We start from the raw sequence: 15,261 nt of genomic DNA, 5'->3' as shown, positions 1-15,261 counted from the left end.
TCCAGAAATCTTCGTATTTATAAAAAACTGGCAGATTTATTCGGTAGGGGCCCATTTTCAAGAAGCTAAAGGTGAAGGTGGGAGAGGGGAGGTTTCCTCCCCCTTTCCTTTCTCCCTCATCTTATTTCCCCAGGGGGACCCCAAAACCTACCCAAATAAAAAACCAAAAAACTGAGGTTCCAAAAAGTTATAGCATCTTAATTCCTCATAGAAAAGGGAAAGGAGCCAAAGGGAAGGGAGCTCCCTGGGGTGGGGGTGGGGGTGGGGGAGGTGCCTCCAGCCTGGTGGGACATCCTCCCCCTTAAATAGCTGCTCCAAAGGGGACAAGCCTTGGGCATAGCATTTAAAAACTCCCCACACCCCAATTTTATCAAAACGAAAGAGAAACAAAATTTCCCTTCCCCCCAAAACCTAAATATATATATATATTTTTTTTTTTTCCTTAAAAAAACAAAAATTCGAAGGCATTAAGCGTTAAAGTGAATCTAGAACAAGGGAATGTGAGATTCCCTCCTTCCTTCCCCCTTACTGTGGGGTCACTTGGTACATCCCCAACAGAGGAACCAGCCCCAAGGGGATGGCGAAGGGGAAGGACCAAAGGGAGCAAAGGGTGGGGGCCTCCCCAGCCAATCAGCAGCCAGTATGGGTGTGGCCCTGGGGCCACGGAGCCACAACCCCTTGGTATTTTCCAAGTAGGACAGGGAGTGGGGGAGATGCATTCCTGTGTGGTCTTTAGCCAATTCCAAGTCGAGTTGAGGCAGGGAAAGCGGGGTGACAGGCGGGGTGTGCAGAAAGGAGATACACGATCATCTGGAGCCCTGTGGTCAGGGGGAACCCCGCTTCCTCAGCTCCTGGACAAACGCTGGAAGGAAACAAGGAGCAGGGGTCAGGGGCAGAGCCTCTTCCGCCTTCCCTTCCAACACAGGGCCCTTTCCAGGAGACGTGATGCCTCCAAAACAAATGTTTAAAATTCAAAAACCACCTCACCTTCAATGATCTCTTCTTTTACTTTCTGCAGTTCCTTCCTCACCTCTTCCAGAAGCTCCTGGAAATAATGGGGTGCAACCAATCAGGAAGGGCACCCTGAACTTGCAGAAATGAAGCTCCCCTTTTTTAAAGAGAAAGCCCCCTTTTAAAATAACTCCCCCCCCCCTTTCTAAAGAGAAAGCCCCCACCCTTTCTTAATAATGGCCAGAGGAAGAGGGTTCAAGACCCTTACCCACCCCAACACACACGCGGGGACACACACACACACACAGTGACATCACTGATAAGGCCAGAGAGTGACTGGAGAATTCTCAGGGAAAATCCTGGATTGTTGGAGCCAGATGAAAAGGACTGGAGAGCATCCATTATTAGGGCTGGCAAATATTTTTCTGTCTCCTGCCAATTCCGATTGGTGCTGTCTGGGGCTAGTGTGCTGGAAAGGACTCTGGGTGCTCATCAGGAATGAGTGCAGTGATAGATTAGTAAGGTCCGTGACTGGCGCTGGAAGAGGAGGCTGTGGTATGTGTGTCATCCCTGACCTGATTCAATCTCTCCATTTCTCAGGATGGATAACTGAGGTTTCTGAGGCCTTTTCACAGAATCACAGGGCAGATGGATGGCGGAGTCTGGCCCCAGATCTCCTTTCTACCTGTGGCCCCTTTCTAGCCCGGGCCTCCCAACACCCAACACCCAACCCCCCAGCCCCCACCTCCAGCCAAGCTACCTGTTTCACTCTCTCCAGGTCTGACTCATCACTGGAGCTCGGCGTGGAGGGGTGGGCCTCGGAAGTGGTCACGGATGAAGATGACTTCATCCTAGGAGAGTCAGTGTGGTTTGGGACAGAAATGAGGTTAGAGAAAGGGTCGGCCTCCCCTGCTTCCCGTTCCAAGGGTCGCCTGGTGTCCCTTCCTACAAAGGTGACAGATCCATCTATTTATGGGAGGGGAGGGACCCAGCACTGATGGCGCACCTTGGCAAGGTTGTGCTGTTCTTCTCCCAGGGTCTCCGCACAGTTTCTGGGGGACAGGCAACAAATCAGGAAGATCAGGGACGAGGAATGCCCCGCCTCAGTCTCCCCACAGCCTCATCAGCCCCTGTTCAAAGGGTCTCAAGGGACTACAGTCCGCAGCATGACTTGCAGACTCCCCCAGGAGGGGGCATTCCACCTGAGAACAGGGCATCCGGCCCTAGAGGCTAGACAGGCTCCACTCACCACTCTGGGCTGGGACTGGGACTCTGGCCTCTGGCTCCTCCTGCTGGTGGGAAATAAAACTGCCATGAGACCGCCGGCTGATCCTCGCCTTGGCGTCACCCCGCCCCGTTCCTGTCACACCCCGGCCCTCCCCAGTATCCCTACCCGAATGGTACAGCCTAAGGTGCACCTGGCAGGAAGAGCCCCTAACTCACATTGGCAGATTCATCCTTGGGGGGTTTCTCCCCAACTTGTGTGGCTTTCCTTCTGCAGGAGGGACAGGCAAAAACAGATGACTTCAGCCCTCCCTCAGCCACTCAGTAATTCTTACCAGAGTTCTAGAAAGGTGGATGCTAAGGTGTAGAGTTCTGGAATCCTCAAAGGGTAAGGAAACTGGAGTTTTGGAAGTTAAAGAGAGTGCTGTTCTCCAACTGGGGTGTGTGGGGGGGGAGGGGGGTTTAGGATTCTCACATTTGGGAATCACAAAAGTCTAAGGGTAGAGGATTCTCGATCTTACATGGCTGGGATTCTAGGAATCTGAGTTTCCAAGATTCCGAGGCAGGATCTCCTCTAAGGGGAGACCTCCTCAGGTTCTAGAATTCAGGGTTTCAGAACATTCTGGAGGCTACCCCCAGGTGGTTCCAAACCTCAGCCATCGCGGGAGAATGTAATCTCCAGCACTGTCGATCCCAAACCTGCCTATCACAGAAGGAACTTTCACCCAAAGAAACAAACCAGATGGGAATCTGAGCCCTCCCCCAACCTGGCCCTACAGAACTGGAATCTCCAGGTGCTAACTGCAGGTCTGAGAGGTTTCTTCCCAGAGCTTTCCAAGGCATTGGCGGCTCCAGGCTCCAGGCTCAGGCTCACCTCCGGGCCAGCATGGCATTCATCTCTTCCATCAGCCCCCCGCCCGTGCTTCGAGTGCTCTCTGCTTTAGGGACTGAGGGCCCCCCTGAGGCCTCCTCTTGCTGGAGAAATGACAAAGAAGAAGGGGCTTTATGGGTGGCCCTCCTAGCCCCCCTGGCCCTCCTGTGGCCCCACTCCCCCCTCCGACCCCTGCAACTCTGGTCTCGTCCCATCAGGGCCATCCCCCCACATCCAGCCGCACGTGGCCCCCTCACCTTGCTGACTTTCCTGAGTTTGGCTCCGGCAATGGCTGCTGCAAGACCGGGGGCCCCTGTTCCCCCACCACTGGGGCCTTGTGCTGTGGGGAGAGGGGGCGCAGGGGGTGGGCCTCCCCCTGCTCCGTGCCCTGCCGCAGAGCCCCCTGAGAGGGGCACACCGGGGGGTGGGGGGGGACCTGGAGGAGGAGGAGGTCCTGGAGGGGGGGGCGGTCCCCCAGCTGGGGGAGCAGGAGGCCCTCCTGGAAGAAACACAGAAAAGGAGGGTGCTAAGAGAGGAGCCTTACTCCTTCCTATCCAGCTGACCCACCCCCTCCTTGGGAGGTCATCCCCCTACCCCTGTCCCCATCCCCCCAAGGCCACTGAGCAATCACCTGCATTGGAGACTCGACGCTCCAGGTGCTCAGGTGGGCCCGGCTGCTGCCTGTGAAGGGGTGATGGAGCTGCCATCACTGAGGGCCCTAAGGATGGCCAGCAACGCCCCCCTCCTCTCCCAGATCTCCAGGGAGGCTGATTGCCAATCCCCACCCTCGCCTTCCTCCCCCAGGGACCCGGGAAGGAGTGGGGGGGAAGGGCAGGGACAGAGTGAGACCAAGATGTTAGCATTCTTGTCATCAGACTGTCAAGAACGTCTGAATTACAAAATGCCCAAGATCTTTTAAACAGCCAACTTCTGGATTCTGGGAATGTGGGGGGCTGGGATTTGCAGGGTCAGAAGGTTCTGCAACTCTGGGTATGGGAGTTTCTTGAACTCCAGGAGGTGGGGTTTCCTGAAAGCCCTTCATTTCTAGCCCCCTGGGAGTAGGGACATTCTGGAAACTGAAAGTTGGACAGTTCTGGACTCTGGGAGTCTGGGGTTCTGGAACATCCTAGAACTCTGGTGCTGGTAGGGTTCTCCACCCAGGGGCTGGCCCCACCTTTTCTGCTGCTCCACCTCCTCTGAGGCGGGACCATTCTGGACAGACCAGGTGGGAGGTGCTGCAGGTGGCGGGGGTGGCGGAGGCCCCCCTCCTGGAAGGTAAGAGTTGGAAAGTGTGGTGAGTCAACCCCGGAACTCGGCCCCACCCCATGATACTCTCACTCAGCTCTCCCAGGAATCTGTGCCAGAGGCACTGGCTTCCTTCTTTCTCCAAGAGTCTGACCCTCGGGCTGGGGCGTGGGATGAGGGGCAGCACTGGCCTCCCTTGACTGAGCCGATAAGAGGCAGGTGCTGTGATGATGCCGAGCAAAAGCCCAGAACTTTCCTGAGTCACTTGCCCATGTCTTGCAGACCATAATTTGCATGAACAAGACCAATTCAGGCTGATTTCTAGCATCCAGGCTCTTAACCACTGTCACTGCCACTCAGACCCCAGCCCGAGAACACTGGAAGGTTGGGAGCCTCTTCCTCACCCACCTCCAGGCCTCTGGCTCCTGCAACCTGAACCACCCACCATACTCTTCTGTGCCCCCAGCCAAGCAAGCCTTTCTCCACTGGCACTGAGGCTTCTCCAGGATGCAAATACCTCTGCCCCCAGACCCTGGATGCACAGCGGTTTCCTAAAGCCTCGCTCCGCTGTGCCCATGGAGTGGCAGCCTTGTCATCACCAGGGCACTGGTTACAAATGCAGAGGCTCAGGCCACGCCCCAGCTCAACTGAACCAGGATCTGCATTCACCCCCATGCCCAGGGGATGCGTGTGCATGCTCACATCTATGAAATACCAGCTGGAGAGCTTTCTCTTAATAGTGATGCCAGAAAACTAACTGATGACCCACCACTACAACGGGGATCTAGTAAAGGGCACAGGGAGCCTTCTAGGGGCTGGAGCCTTCTAGGGGCTGGAAGGATCTGGATCGGAGAGGCGGTCACCGGGGGAAAAACTCACGGAGCAGGCCGCACCCTTAGGAATTGTGTGTTTTAGACACGGGTGTGCATGGGGCACACAGGTGCCTCTACAGAGTCTGCACCATAATCCTCCCACGGTAGCGGTGCAACAGCAGTTTGTGAGAAGGGGGCTAATTTGCGAGTGGGGAAGCGGTGGCCCCGGGCAGGGCTCCGTGCTTCCCCGCTGCCCACTCTCACCTTCCAGAGCCTCAAGGGCGCTGGCCATGGCTGCCGCGAACTGGGTGGCATCCTCCTTGCTCCCAAAGTTGAGGCCCCAGACCTGGCGGGCATCGCGCCACTGGTGGAAGGTGGGGGTGGCCTGGTTATACTTGATACCCCGGACGATGGCACAGTTGATGACCACCTTGGCAGGAGGGGAAAGATGGGTGAGGATGGTGGGTGCAGGGCGCAGCCTGCGGAGGGAGAAAGGGGGAGGGAGAGGGAGGCGGAGGTTCACCTGCTGTTCTGGCTGCATCTTCCAGCCCACAACCCGGAAAGAATTGGCCGTGGGGTTGTGGTAGATCTGGACGCGGCTGAAACTCTGGGGGCCCGTGCCTGCCGGCAGCCATCGCTTATTGCTGTCATCGTAAAGCATCACAGTGGCCCAGCTGGAGCAGATAACTGTCTCACTGCGGGGAGGGGGGGAAGGGCGGGTTAGTGGAGGGGGCACGGCCTGCACCCTCCAGAGGCCAGTCACCTCCATCTCGGTCGCCTGGGGACATTCAGAGATTCCCAGCATGTGATGTGGGGGGGGAGTGGGGGGAAGGAGAGAGGCGGATGGGGAGACCGAGGCAGAGATGGGGAGACAGAAGCAGACGGGTGGACAGAGACAGATCTGGAATAGGGGAGAGAACAAACAGAAAGGCAGGGGCTGGAGAAACAGCACAGAAGGGAGTGAGACAGACAGGCAGGCAGATGCAGGGGTGCACAGGTGAGAGAGCCGCCGGGTGCACTTGGGAGAAGTGGGCCGGTGGGGACCGAGCAGGAGTTCCGGGACTAGCTCCCCCCTGCTGATCTCAGCCTCGGTTTCCCTGTCTCTGCCAGGGTGCTTGACCAGCCCCCCGGCCCTCACTGCCCGCTCCGGTCCCCAGCGGAAGCTGAGACGCGGGGAGGGGAAGGGTGAGGTCCGCAGGGTGCTGGGCATGGATGCAGGAGCCTAGACTCTTCCGCCCCATCCATCCGGCTCCCCAGGCACCGGCGGCCACCAGCAGACGCTCCCTGCTCTGTCGAGCCTGGGTTTTGGGCAATGATCCAGACAGCCCCGGCCCCACCCTCCAGGGTAGGAGCCAGTCCTGTCCCCAGACAGTGCCAGCCCCGGCCCGAGGGTCAGGGAGGTCTTCCTGGATAAAGTGACATCTGACTCAGCTTTGGCAGGGAGGGGTCAGGAAACTGGTTCAGAGTTCAGGATCTGACATCCACAGAACTGGGTTCGAATCCTCACTGAGACACTGACTCCATGACTCAGGGAAGTGACCTCCCCACCCTGTACTCATCTTCCTTGCCTGCAAAGTGGGAAAATGACAGTCCCCCCCCCCCCCCCCCCCCCCCCCCCCCCCCCCCGCTCCTGGGGCAGTGGGAGGAGTAAATGGAGTCCAGGCACAGAACACTTGGCACAATGCCTGGCACATACTGAGTGCTTAGTAACTGTCAGCATCCCTTTCACGGTCCCCTGAACAGACACCACTGGGGAGCCAGACAGCCACATCCCTCTGGAGCCCCCACCAGTCCTTCTGGAGAAGTTCCAAGTCCCCTCCCCGCAGTGAGGAAACTCAGGCTCCCAGACGGGAAGTGACTTGCCCAAGGTCACACACAGACCAGGGGGAACCACTAGTCCCCACCCCCACCCCCAGCAGACTTTTTCCCTAAAAGAGGAAGTAGGTGGTGAGAGGTTTCCGGGGAGATAAATTATACCCGGCAATGGGCTGTCTCCACGAGGGCCGGGCGGAGGCCGGGGGCTGACGCTGATGTGGTAAAAGGCAGGGCAGGGAAAGCCCCTTCAGCGGACCCAGCTCCTGGTTCCTCGGCCAGGAAGCTGAGCCCCGTTCCCCCCCATAAGTTTATACAACCGCAGCACCTCCTTCTTAGGGTGCACTTCAGCGAGTCAGGCACTCAAGGCCCTTTCCAAAGAGATGCTCATTTTATTCTCACCGCAGCCCTTCAAGATGGACACTAGTTCATCTTTGTTTTGCAAGTGAGGACTATGAATGGAGGCCCAGAGAGGTTGAGCGACTTGCCCCTGATCACACAGCTGGTAAGCAGCAGAGCGAGGATTTGAAGCCTGGCCACCTGGCACCCAAGTCCACGGTCTTAAAACCCCACCCCACCCCCACTGCGTGGGCCCTACCCAAATATCAGGTGCAGTTTCCAGACAAGTGCAGCCTCGGGGATTGTTTCTGGTTCCCACTGCCCTTGGCAGGGCAGGGTTAAGGCCTCGCCCACACCTGCTACCCACACCCAGGGCAGACTCTGGCCAGGCGCCCGAGGCTATAGCTGCTACCCCACCCTGGCTGCACTTTGCTCTCCCAAGCAGTCTTGCCCTGCTGAGTCTCTGGCCTGGCTGGAGAACTGGGCGTCTGCTGAGTGACCCCAGGCTGGTCCTGCCCCTCTCCAGGCCACAGTGTCCCCATTATGGCAGAAGGATCCTATTAAAACACCAGTCAGATCGGGTCCCTCCTCTTCTCGGAAAGCTCCCGTGGCTCCCCACAGACTAAAAGCCGAGTTCTCTCTGTGGTTTGTGTGAGCTGTGGGATCTCTGACCTCATCTCTTCCCTCCCTCAAGCTTGCTGTTCCAGCCCCACTGCTCTGTTCCAGCCCCACTGGGCTCTGTGCCACTCTTTCAGCATGCCAGACAGATCACCCCCTCAGGCCTGTGCACTTGTTCCTCCTCAACCTAGTCTTGTCTCCTTGGGGTCTCCACTTCCACGTCACCTCCTCTGAGAAGCCCTCCCTGACTACCCTATCTGGAAAAATTCCTCCTTCTGGTCCCAAGTTGCGTATTTCACAGCAGGGATCCTACCTGAGAGACCCCTGTCTCCCCTACCAAATTGTCAGGGCAGAGATTCTTTTTCTTTCCGTCCACCTGCTATGTCCCCACAACCTAGCACGGTGCCTGGCACATTGTAGGTACTCGCTAGTTGCCAAATTAGCTAATGAGTCATTAATCGTTAAAAGGAAAAACTCTTAAAAAAAAAAAAAAAAAAGGAAAAACTCTTAACAAAGGCGCTGATGTTTATGGGTTGGCCTGAGTCCCAGACACTGTTTGGGGTCCTGGGCCCCAATTTACACCTGACCTCATGGCACAGGCTCTGGCACTTACCCTTTTTTAAGGGATGAATGACTATGGGCACAGAGAGGTCAAGACGCTTGTCCCGGCTCATTCAGCAAGTACACGGAGGGGCTCATATTTGAACCCTGGTCTACCCAAGTTCTCAACCTCATTTAAAGATGAGGAAACAGCTAGGCTGAATCTTTTAAGAGGCGAGGTATAAAGTGGTGCATATCAGGGGTTTAAAAAAAAAGGTGAAAGGATATAAATATATCCGCACACAAGGCAACGAGGTGATAGAAGCAGAGGCCGCTTCTCAAGCTTCTCAGGAGACTAACAGAGGCTGTCTCCTAGGAAGAGGGCAGCTGGGGCCGGAGGAAGGAGGGAGGAAATGGATGTTTAGTGCTGTTTACGCTTTTGAATTGCTCATTTCTTTTTTCTTTTTCAACCTCTGGGCGGTATTACCTAGAAAACACCAATTCATTACTTAAGTTCAAAACAACCAAAACTCTAAACCAGGTAAAAGCTTGATGGAAAATCCCACAGCCCAGGAAGCGGGGAGTGGGTCTGAAACAGGGGTGCGCCTGATTCCCATGGGGCTCCTGGGGTCTTGCTCCCTCAATTTCCCAGGAGAGAGTCTTAATTCTCAGCCAGCTCAGGACCCTCCCCCACCCCCACCCTGCGCCTCCCCCAGGAAGTCCCTGCATTCTGGAAAACATGTGGTGGATGACAAAGGGTTCAAGTCACTCCCTTGCTATGTGGCTTCACCTCTCTGAGCTGCAGTTTCCAGGCCTGGAAACCAGAATTCACCGGGTTTGCTGTAAGGATTGAAAGAGATAAGAAAAGCCCTAAGCTCAGGACCTGGGACTTGGCACACTGCATGAGGGAGCTGAACGTCCTAACTGAGAAAGAGAGTTTCTCATCACTGGAGGCAATCAAGCATAGTCACTCTGGTTTACTCAAGCCTTCCAGATTAGAGGCTTGCCCTTCCCTTCACCCCTTCATTCCCCACTCAGGATTTACCCCACAGTCTCTTTAAACCATAAAACTTGTAATCCACTCCCTGCAAACCCCCATGCACACACCAACTATAACCCTTCCAAAACTGCAAATCTTTGAAGCAACCCTGTACAAAGAACCAGATCGATGGGCTTTGGGTTTGTGTGGGTTCACTCTAGCCGCTCCTTCCCTATAAGCCTCAGTTTCCCATAAAGGAACAGGAAGGTAAAAGATTCTCCTTGCTTATCTGCATTATCTTAAGTGTTCACATAGTGCAAACATGTTACTTGTTTTTTTTTTTTTTTTTAATACCATTAAAACGTTTTATTTTCCTTTTTCTGTAATAGCATCATAGTCTGGAGACTGCCCTAAATTCAAATCCAGAGCTGCCTACTTCCAAACTGACTTGAATAGGTTATTTGCTTAATTTTTCTGTGTCTCAGTAGACCCATGGAGGTGGGGCAGTCAGAATAATACAGTGCCTGGCACAGAGCACATGTTTGATCAGATGGCCTCTTATTATTATTTAAAAAACAACAACTTTGTAAGGTAATAATAATTACCATTCCTGGAAGAGGAAAGAAATGGACCTAAATACCGCTTGCAGCCCTCTGCCCTGAGATTCTCAGACCTCTGCCCCCTCTCTGAGCCTTCCCAGAATCCCAGCTGAGTCTCGCACACAGCAGATACTTAACAAATATTTGTCAAACTGGGAGAAAAAGAACTATATCTTGTAACTTTCCATTTTAACATCCTCTCTTCGCCCAGCCAAAGCAGACAGAAGTCAAGTCGCAGGATCCCAGTCCCCTCCCCTCCCTCAACACTGCCTGAGGGATCTAGGGCGAGCCTCAGTTTCCCCGGCTGCCCTCTTGCAGGGGCAGGGGTCTTTTGGAATCCTAGAGGTCCTGGAAGAGGGGGCGCAGCGCAGCGAGTTGGGCGTGGCCATCAGCAGGGAAGACCCCCTCGGGGAGGTGCGAGTGACCCTCCGGTGGGAGGCCCAGCAGTTCAACTCCTGCCCACCGCCCCCCACCCCCAGGAGGTGGGAGCTTTGGCCGCAGCCAACAGTAGGGGGACCCTGTGGGAGGGCGAAGGCCTCCGGGCCTGGGGGAGGGGGGGCGGGAGGCCGGCCCAGACACTGCTCCTGCCCTTTTACGGTCTCACAGTGAGTGAGGCAGCACTAACTCGGACATCCGCCATCCGCCTTCCACGGTGCCTGGGACCGGAAACGCGAGGGGGGGCGGGGGGCGGGGCGGGGGGGCAGCAGTGGGAGAGGAGGGTCCCCTGGGAAGAGGGTGAGGGAAGAGAGCCTGGCTCCCCCCAAAATGCCCCCTCTCCGGGGCAGGCCTCGGAGGGATGTGGCTATAATGGGGGGTAGGTAGGCGGGAGACCTCGAGGGTGGGTGTCCGTGGGTGCCCCCTCACTCCAAAATGCTCCAACACTTTCACATCAGAAGGAACACAGGCGGAGGGGGTCTCTAATGGTCCTAAAGGGCAATGCGACTCTTAATGTCAGAGGGCAGGGGCGTGTGGGGGGAAGTGGGAGGATGTGGGCACCAGGGGGTTAATCCCCAGTCCTCCTCGGGGGGCCTCCCCCTCAAGCTGGGGGCTTTGGGGGCAGGAAGTCCCTGAGAGAGTGGAGGAAGGGAGATAGTATTGTCAGGCTCAGGCCCCAAGGGAGAGATTATGGGGGGCCAGGGGGAGGGGAGAGTGGGGGAGGGTCTACTCCGGTCTCCCAGCCCGCCCCCGCCCCGCCCTCAGGTGAGCCCAGGAGTTCTGAGGTGCGACCCGGTTAGGACAAAAATCCCTGGGTCCTCTGGGCCCCCCACCCCAGGATTAAATTCCTGGGAAGGTGTCTGGGACTGTCTTGGGAGCCTGGGTCCCAGGGGGAGAGGGCTATGACCTTGAAGCTTTTTACAGCGCCCCCCCAACCCCAAGGCTCTGGATGGCCGGGTAGGGGGGCGGTGGTGAGAGCAAGGGGAGGCGCGTGGTGGGGAAAGCAGCCGGCCCACAGCACTCCTTGCCCGCCCCCCAACACCAGCTGTCTCGACAGGTGAGTCAGGAAGACAAAGGCCCCTCTTCCCGCAGCTGCCGCGCCCCCTCCCTCCCCAGGACGCACAGGTGGGGGCGCGGGGCCGCCCTCCTGGCCCCGGGCCGGGGAGCCGCCCTCGGCGCCGAGCGCTGGAGCTCCGTCCTAGGCACCGCTTGTTTTAAACCGAAGGTGGGTGGGGAGCGGCGGGGGAGGGGAGTCCCAACCAGACCCTCGAGGCTGTCCGGGTCCGTGGGTTCGTCTGCACCCACCTCCACCGGAGGACGAGAGCCCCCCAAATTTAAGGGGTTAAGTGCCCCCCAAGTTAAGAAGCGAGGTCCCACTTGGGAAGGCTTTTTCCAGCGCCACGTAAAGGCAGACCCGGCAAACCAAGGTCTACGTCCCGAATCTCTCTTCCAGGTCCCAGGGACCCCCAACCCGGTCCCCTCAATCCCTCCCGGAGCCCGAGTTGAGATTTTGGGGGGGCAGTCCGAGCCCTGCCTTAATTCTGGCCTCCATGCTGGCAGGATCTGGCAACTTGGAGGTTCTCTGAAAAAGTCTTTAAGAAATTCGGGAGTCCTCGGGGAGCCCCCAAATCTGAGGGCTTCCGAGAGAACCTCTGAGGCACCACCCGAGCCTTAGGAGTCATGGCGAAGCGGTCAGTATTTGGAACTCGTCCAAGGGGGCTCGGCCTCAAATCCGAGGCCCCCAGTGCCCTGTCCCCAAATTCCAGCTGGGGGAGGGGGACAAAGGCGGGGCGGGGAGCCCGCGCGGAGCGCGGAAGGGTTTGGAGGCAGTTCGAGGCTCACCTCATGGCTGCTCAGCGGGAGGGCGGCGCACCCACGGGTGGGTGCTCCCGGGGCGCCCCTGGCTCAAGGTTCAGGGGTTCGGGGCTGGCTCCAGGTTCTGCTCAGTCTCCCCCAGGGTCCCGCCCCATAGAGTCCGGCTTCCTGGGGGGGAACGTGGACGGGGCCGGGGCGGGTCCTCAGGCGCCTCCTCCCTCTGGAGGTTTGATCGGGGGTCCCTGCGGCAGAAAGGGGGTGCGGCGTCCCGTCCCCGGCGCGCCCCCTCGGCCGGCGGCGGGTACAATGTTACTCTTACTACTGTACTTCTCTTCGCTACATTTCGTTCCAAAATTCCACTCCCCGCACCCACAATGCCCTGCGCCTTAAAGGGGCCGCGGACACCTCTAGGCGGTGGGGGGGGTGAAGGGCGCTTAAAAGGGCAACGCGGAACCCTACACTTCCGCTATTTACCTCTTCCCCAACGTTAGCGAAATAGAGATGCACGCTGAGGGTCACCCCCAAACTAGGGGGTAGGTCTGGTGGAGGGCCAGGGATCCTTCCTGATCATTCGCTCCTACGATGGAAACTCTTAGGAGGATCTTAATGGGGACAATTCCTGCTCACCCTCCCCAACGACTTCTCCATTTCTTCACGTTCTGCTCAATTTGGGGGGTGGGCGCGAAGACGATCCTCTGGTTAAGCATAGATTCTCTCAAATTTTCCCCCTTAAATGATACCTTAAATGCTACCCCAACGTCTCTCTTCTCTGCCAATATATGAAAGGTGACTAAGGGATGAACCCCTTTCCCCAGCACGGGGGGGTGGGGTGGGCGGGGAGGGCCCCATCCCTCTCGCCGCCCCCCGCCCGCCCCAGGAAGGTGAGGAGGAAGTGGGCCGAGGGGGCGCGGCTGGCCGCTGACTCACTGCCTGGGGTTGGGGGTGGGGGTGGGGGCGGGGGCGGGGGCAGGGGTGAGGGTGCGGCGCTGCCCCTGGGTGGGGATGGGACTCCAGGTTCCTGTGTGGTTAAAACCCCTAGAACCTCTCCCCACGCACCCCCGCCGTGACTCAGTTTCGCCCGCAGAGGATGGCGGGATCATCCAGCAATAGGAGGGCGCGGAGGCAGGGGCACCCACCCCCCTGGTGCTGGCTCCTAGGAACCCCCTCCCCCACGCAGTAGCTTGGGTCTGAGGCCCAAACACCCTCCCAGGCTTCCGCAGCGGGTCCCGCAGGCCCCGCCCCATGTGACTCCACTGGTGGCCGCTCCCCTCCCGCGGAGCGCCACCTGGCCCGGGTCAGGTACCCTGGGACTGGATGCCTGGGAAATCAATAGGTTCAGCGTTCACAAGTGGGTAAACTGAGGCCTGAAGGTAAAGGAAGAAATCTGGGCCATAGCCCTCTTGCCTGAGCTCCTGAATCACAGGGTGCCTAGGCGCAAGGTAGGGGTGTGAAACCAACAATTCACAGGACCCAGCTGACTAGGGGAGAAAACCACCATTCCCAGCCTTTGTTCAAGCCAGGTCCTCTACCTGGATTCAGACCTCCTTCACCTCATCCTTCCAGGCCATGCTCTGACATTAATTCTTCTCTAAATAACTGAGTAATTTTCTCCCCTTTTCTTTTCTTTTTTTAAAGATTTTATTTATTTATTCATGAGAGACTCAGAGAGAGGCAGAGACATAGGCAGAGGGAGAAGCAGGCTCCATGCAGGGAGCTTGATGTGGGACTCATCCTGGGACTCCAGGATCATGCTCTGGGCCAAAGGCAGGCACCAAACCGCTGAGCCACCCAGGCTCCCCTCTTCTCCCCTTTTCTACCCTACTCTGGGAGAGCTTGAACTCTCCTCCATCTAGGTTATAATTATTTCCCACTGTCTCTCCTAAGCTGTGAGTTCTTTGGGGACAGGGGTAGCCTTGATCAGTATCTTTTTTTAAAAGATTTTATTTATTTATTCACTAGAGACATAGAGAGGCAGAGACATAGACAGAGGGAGAAAGAAGCACTCTCTGAAGGGAGCCTGATGTGGGACTCCATTCCAGGACCCGAGATCTCCACCGGAGCCAAAGGCTCAACCCCCGAGCCACCCCAGTTCCCCAATTTGATCAGTTTACAAACTGATGCGTGCCTCCCTCAATCCAGCCGGGCCCACAACAGCAGTTCAATAGACATTTATCCAACAGAATGAGAACCCCAGTTCCGGAAGACTTTGGGCAACTTTTTTCTCGTCTCTGTTGCTCAGCTTTCACATCTGTGAAATAGGAGGGTGAGGGCTAGTCCTTCTGTAGAGGGCTAGCACTTTAGCAAATTTTTCTATAAAGGTCCAAATAGTAAATATTTCAGGCATATCAGACCTAGGGGCTCTTTCACATATTCCGTTTTTCCTCTGATCCTTTTAAAAATGTAAAACCATTTTTTAAAATATTTTATTTATTTATTCATGAGAGACACAGAGAGACAGAGACAAAGACAGTGACAGAAGGAGAGGCAGTCTCCTCACAGGGAGCCTGATGCAGGACTGGATCCCCAGATCTGGGATCACGCCCTGAGTGGAAGGCAGATGCTCAACCACTGAGCCACCCAGGCGGCCCTGTACAAACCATTCTGAGCTCAGGTGCTGTACAACACAGGTAACAGGACCCTTGTGCTAGAGAAAGTGGCATGTGTACACAAGAAGCCTGATCAAGGATCTTTGTGGCAGCAGTGATGTGAAGGCAAAAAATTGGAAATAGTTTGAATGTCTGTCAAGGGGCACCTGGGTGACTCAGTTAGTTAAAGCATCTGCCTTTGGTTCAGGTCATGATCTCACGGTCCTGGGGTTGGAGCCCCACATGGGACTGTCTGCTCAGCAGGGAGTCTGCTTCTCCCTCTCCCTCAGCCCCACCGTCCTGCTTATGCTCTCTGTCTCTCTCAAATAAGTAAATACTAGCTTAAAAAAAAAAAAAAAAACCATCCATCAAGAGGAGAATGGATAGCAAAACCATTGTACATTGTACCTTGTCTGCAGTGCTGGGCAGCAGAAAA

General features: G+C 56.5%; 1 protein-coding gene across 2 annotated transcripts; it reads right to left on the bottom strand.

The window, feature by feature from the left end:
• Positions 1–16: 16 nt before the first annotated feature.
• Positions 17–12,628, bottom strand: VASP (vasodilator stimulated phosphoprotein). 2 transcript variants are annotated; one of them, XM_072755019.1, is made up of 13 exons: positions 12,268–12,628; positions 5,627–5,798; positions 5,368–5,533; positions 4,221–4,314; positions 3,678–3,727; positions 3,304–3,545; positions 3,050–3,150; positions 2,395–2,446; positions 2,201–2,243; positions 1,958–2,003; positions 1,712–1,802; positions 988–1,045; positions 17–862 (listed from the first exon to the last, which is right to left on the bottom strand). In XM_072755019.1, the coding sequence occupies exons 1-13, from the start codon at positions 12,270–12,272 to the stop codon at positions 825–827; spliced, it is 1,158 nt and encodes a 385-aa protein (XP_072611120.1). In that variant the 5' UTR covers positions 12,273–12,628; the 3' UTR covers positions 17–824. The 2 variants fall into 2 exon arrangements, with proteins under 2 accessions (XP_072611120.1, XP_072611131.1); XM_072755030.1 differs by having other exon boundaries at positions 2,201–2,240.
• Between the last annotated feature and the right edge of the window lie 2,633 nt (positions 12,629–15,261).

The sequence above is a fragment of the Vulpes vulpes genome, chromosome 1 (genome assembly GCF_048418805.1).
Source record: "Vulpes vulpes isolate BD-2025 chromosome 1, VulVul3, whole genome shotgun sequence".
NCBI classification, from domain to species: domain Eukaryota; kingdom Metazoa; phylum Chordata; class Mammalia; order Carnivora; family Canidae; genus Vulpes; species Vulpes vulpes.
Note: the sequence above shows the minus strand (reverse complement) of the source record. Positions and strands in the feature narration are given on the sequence as shown.

What these genes read in the sequence shown, in the direction of transcription:
- VASP (XM_072755019.1), bottom strand. An exon ending in CGCCCTTGAGGCTCTGGAAG is followed by an intron (nt 4,315 to 5,367) that starts GTGAGAGTGGGC and finishes CTTACCTTCCAG; the next exon opens with GAGGGGGGCCTCCGCCACCC. An exon ending in CCCAGTCCCAGCCCAGAGTG is followed by an intron (nt 2,004 to 2,200) that starts GTGAGTGGAGCC and finishes CCTGTCCCCCAG; the next exon opens with AAACTGTGCGGAGACCCTGG.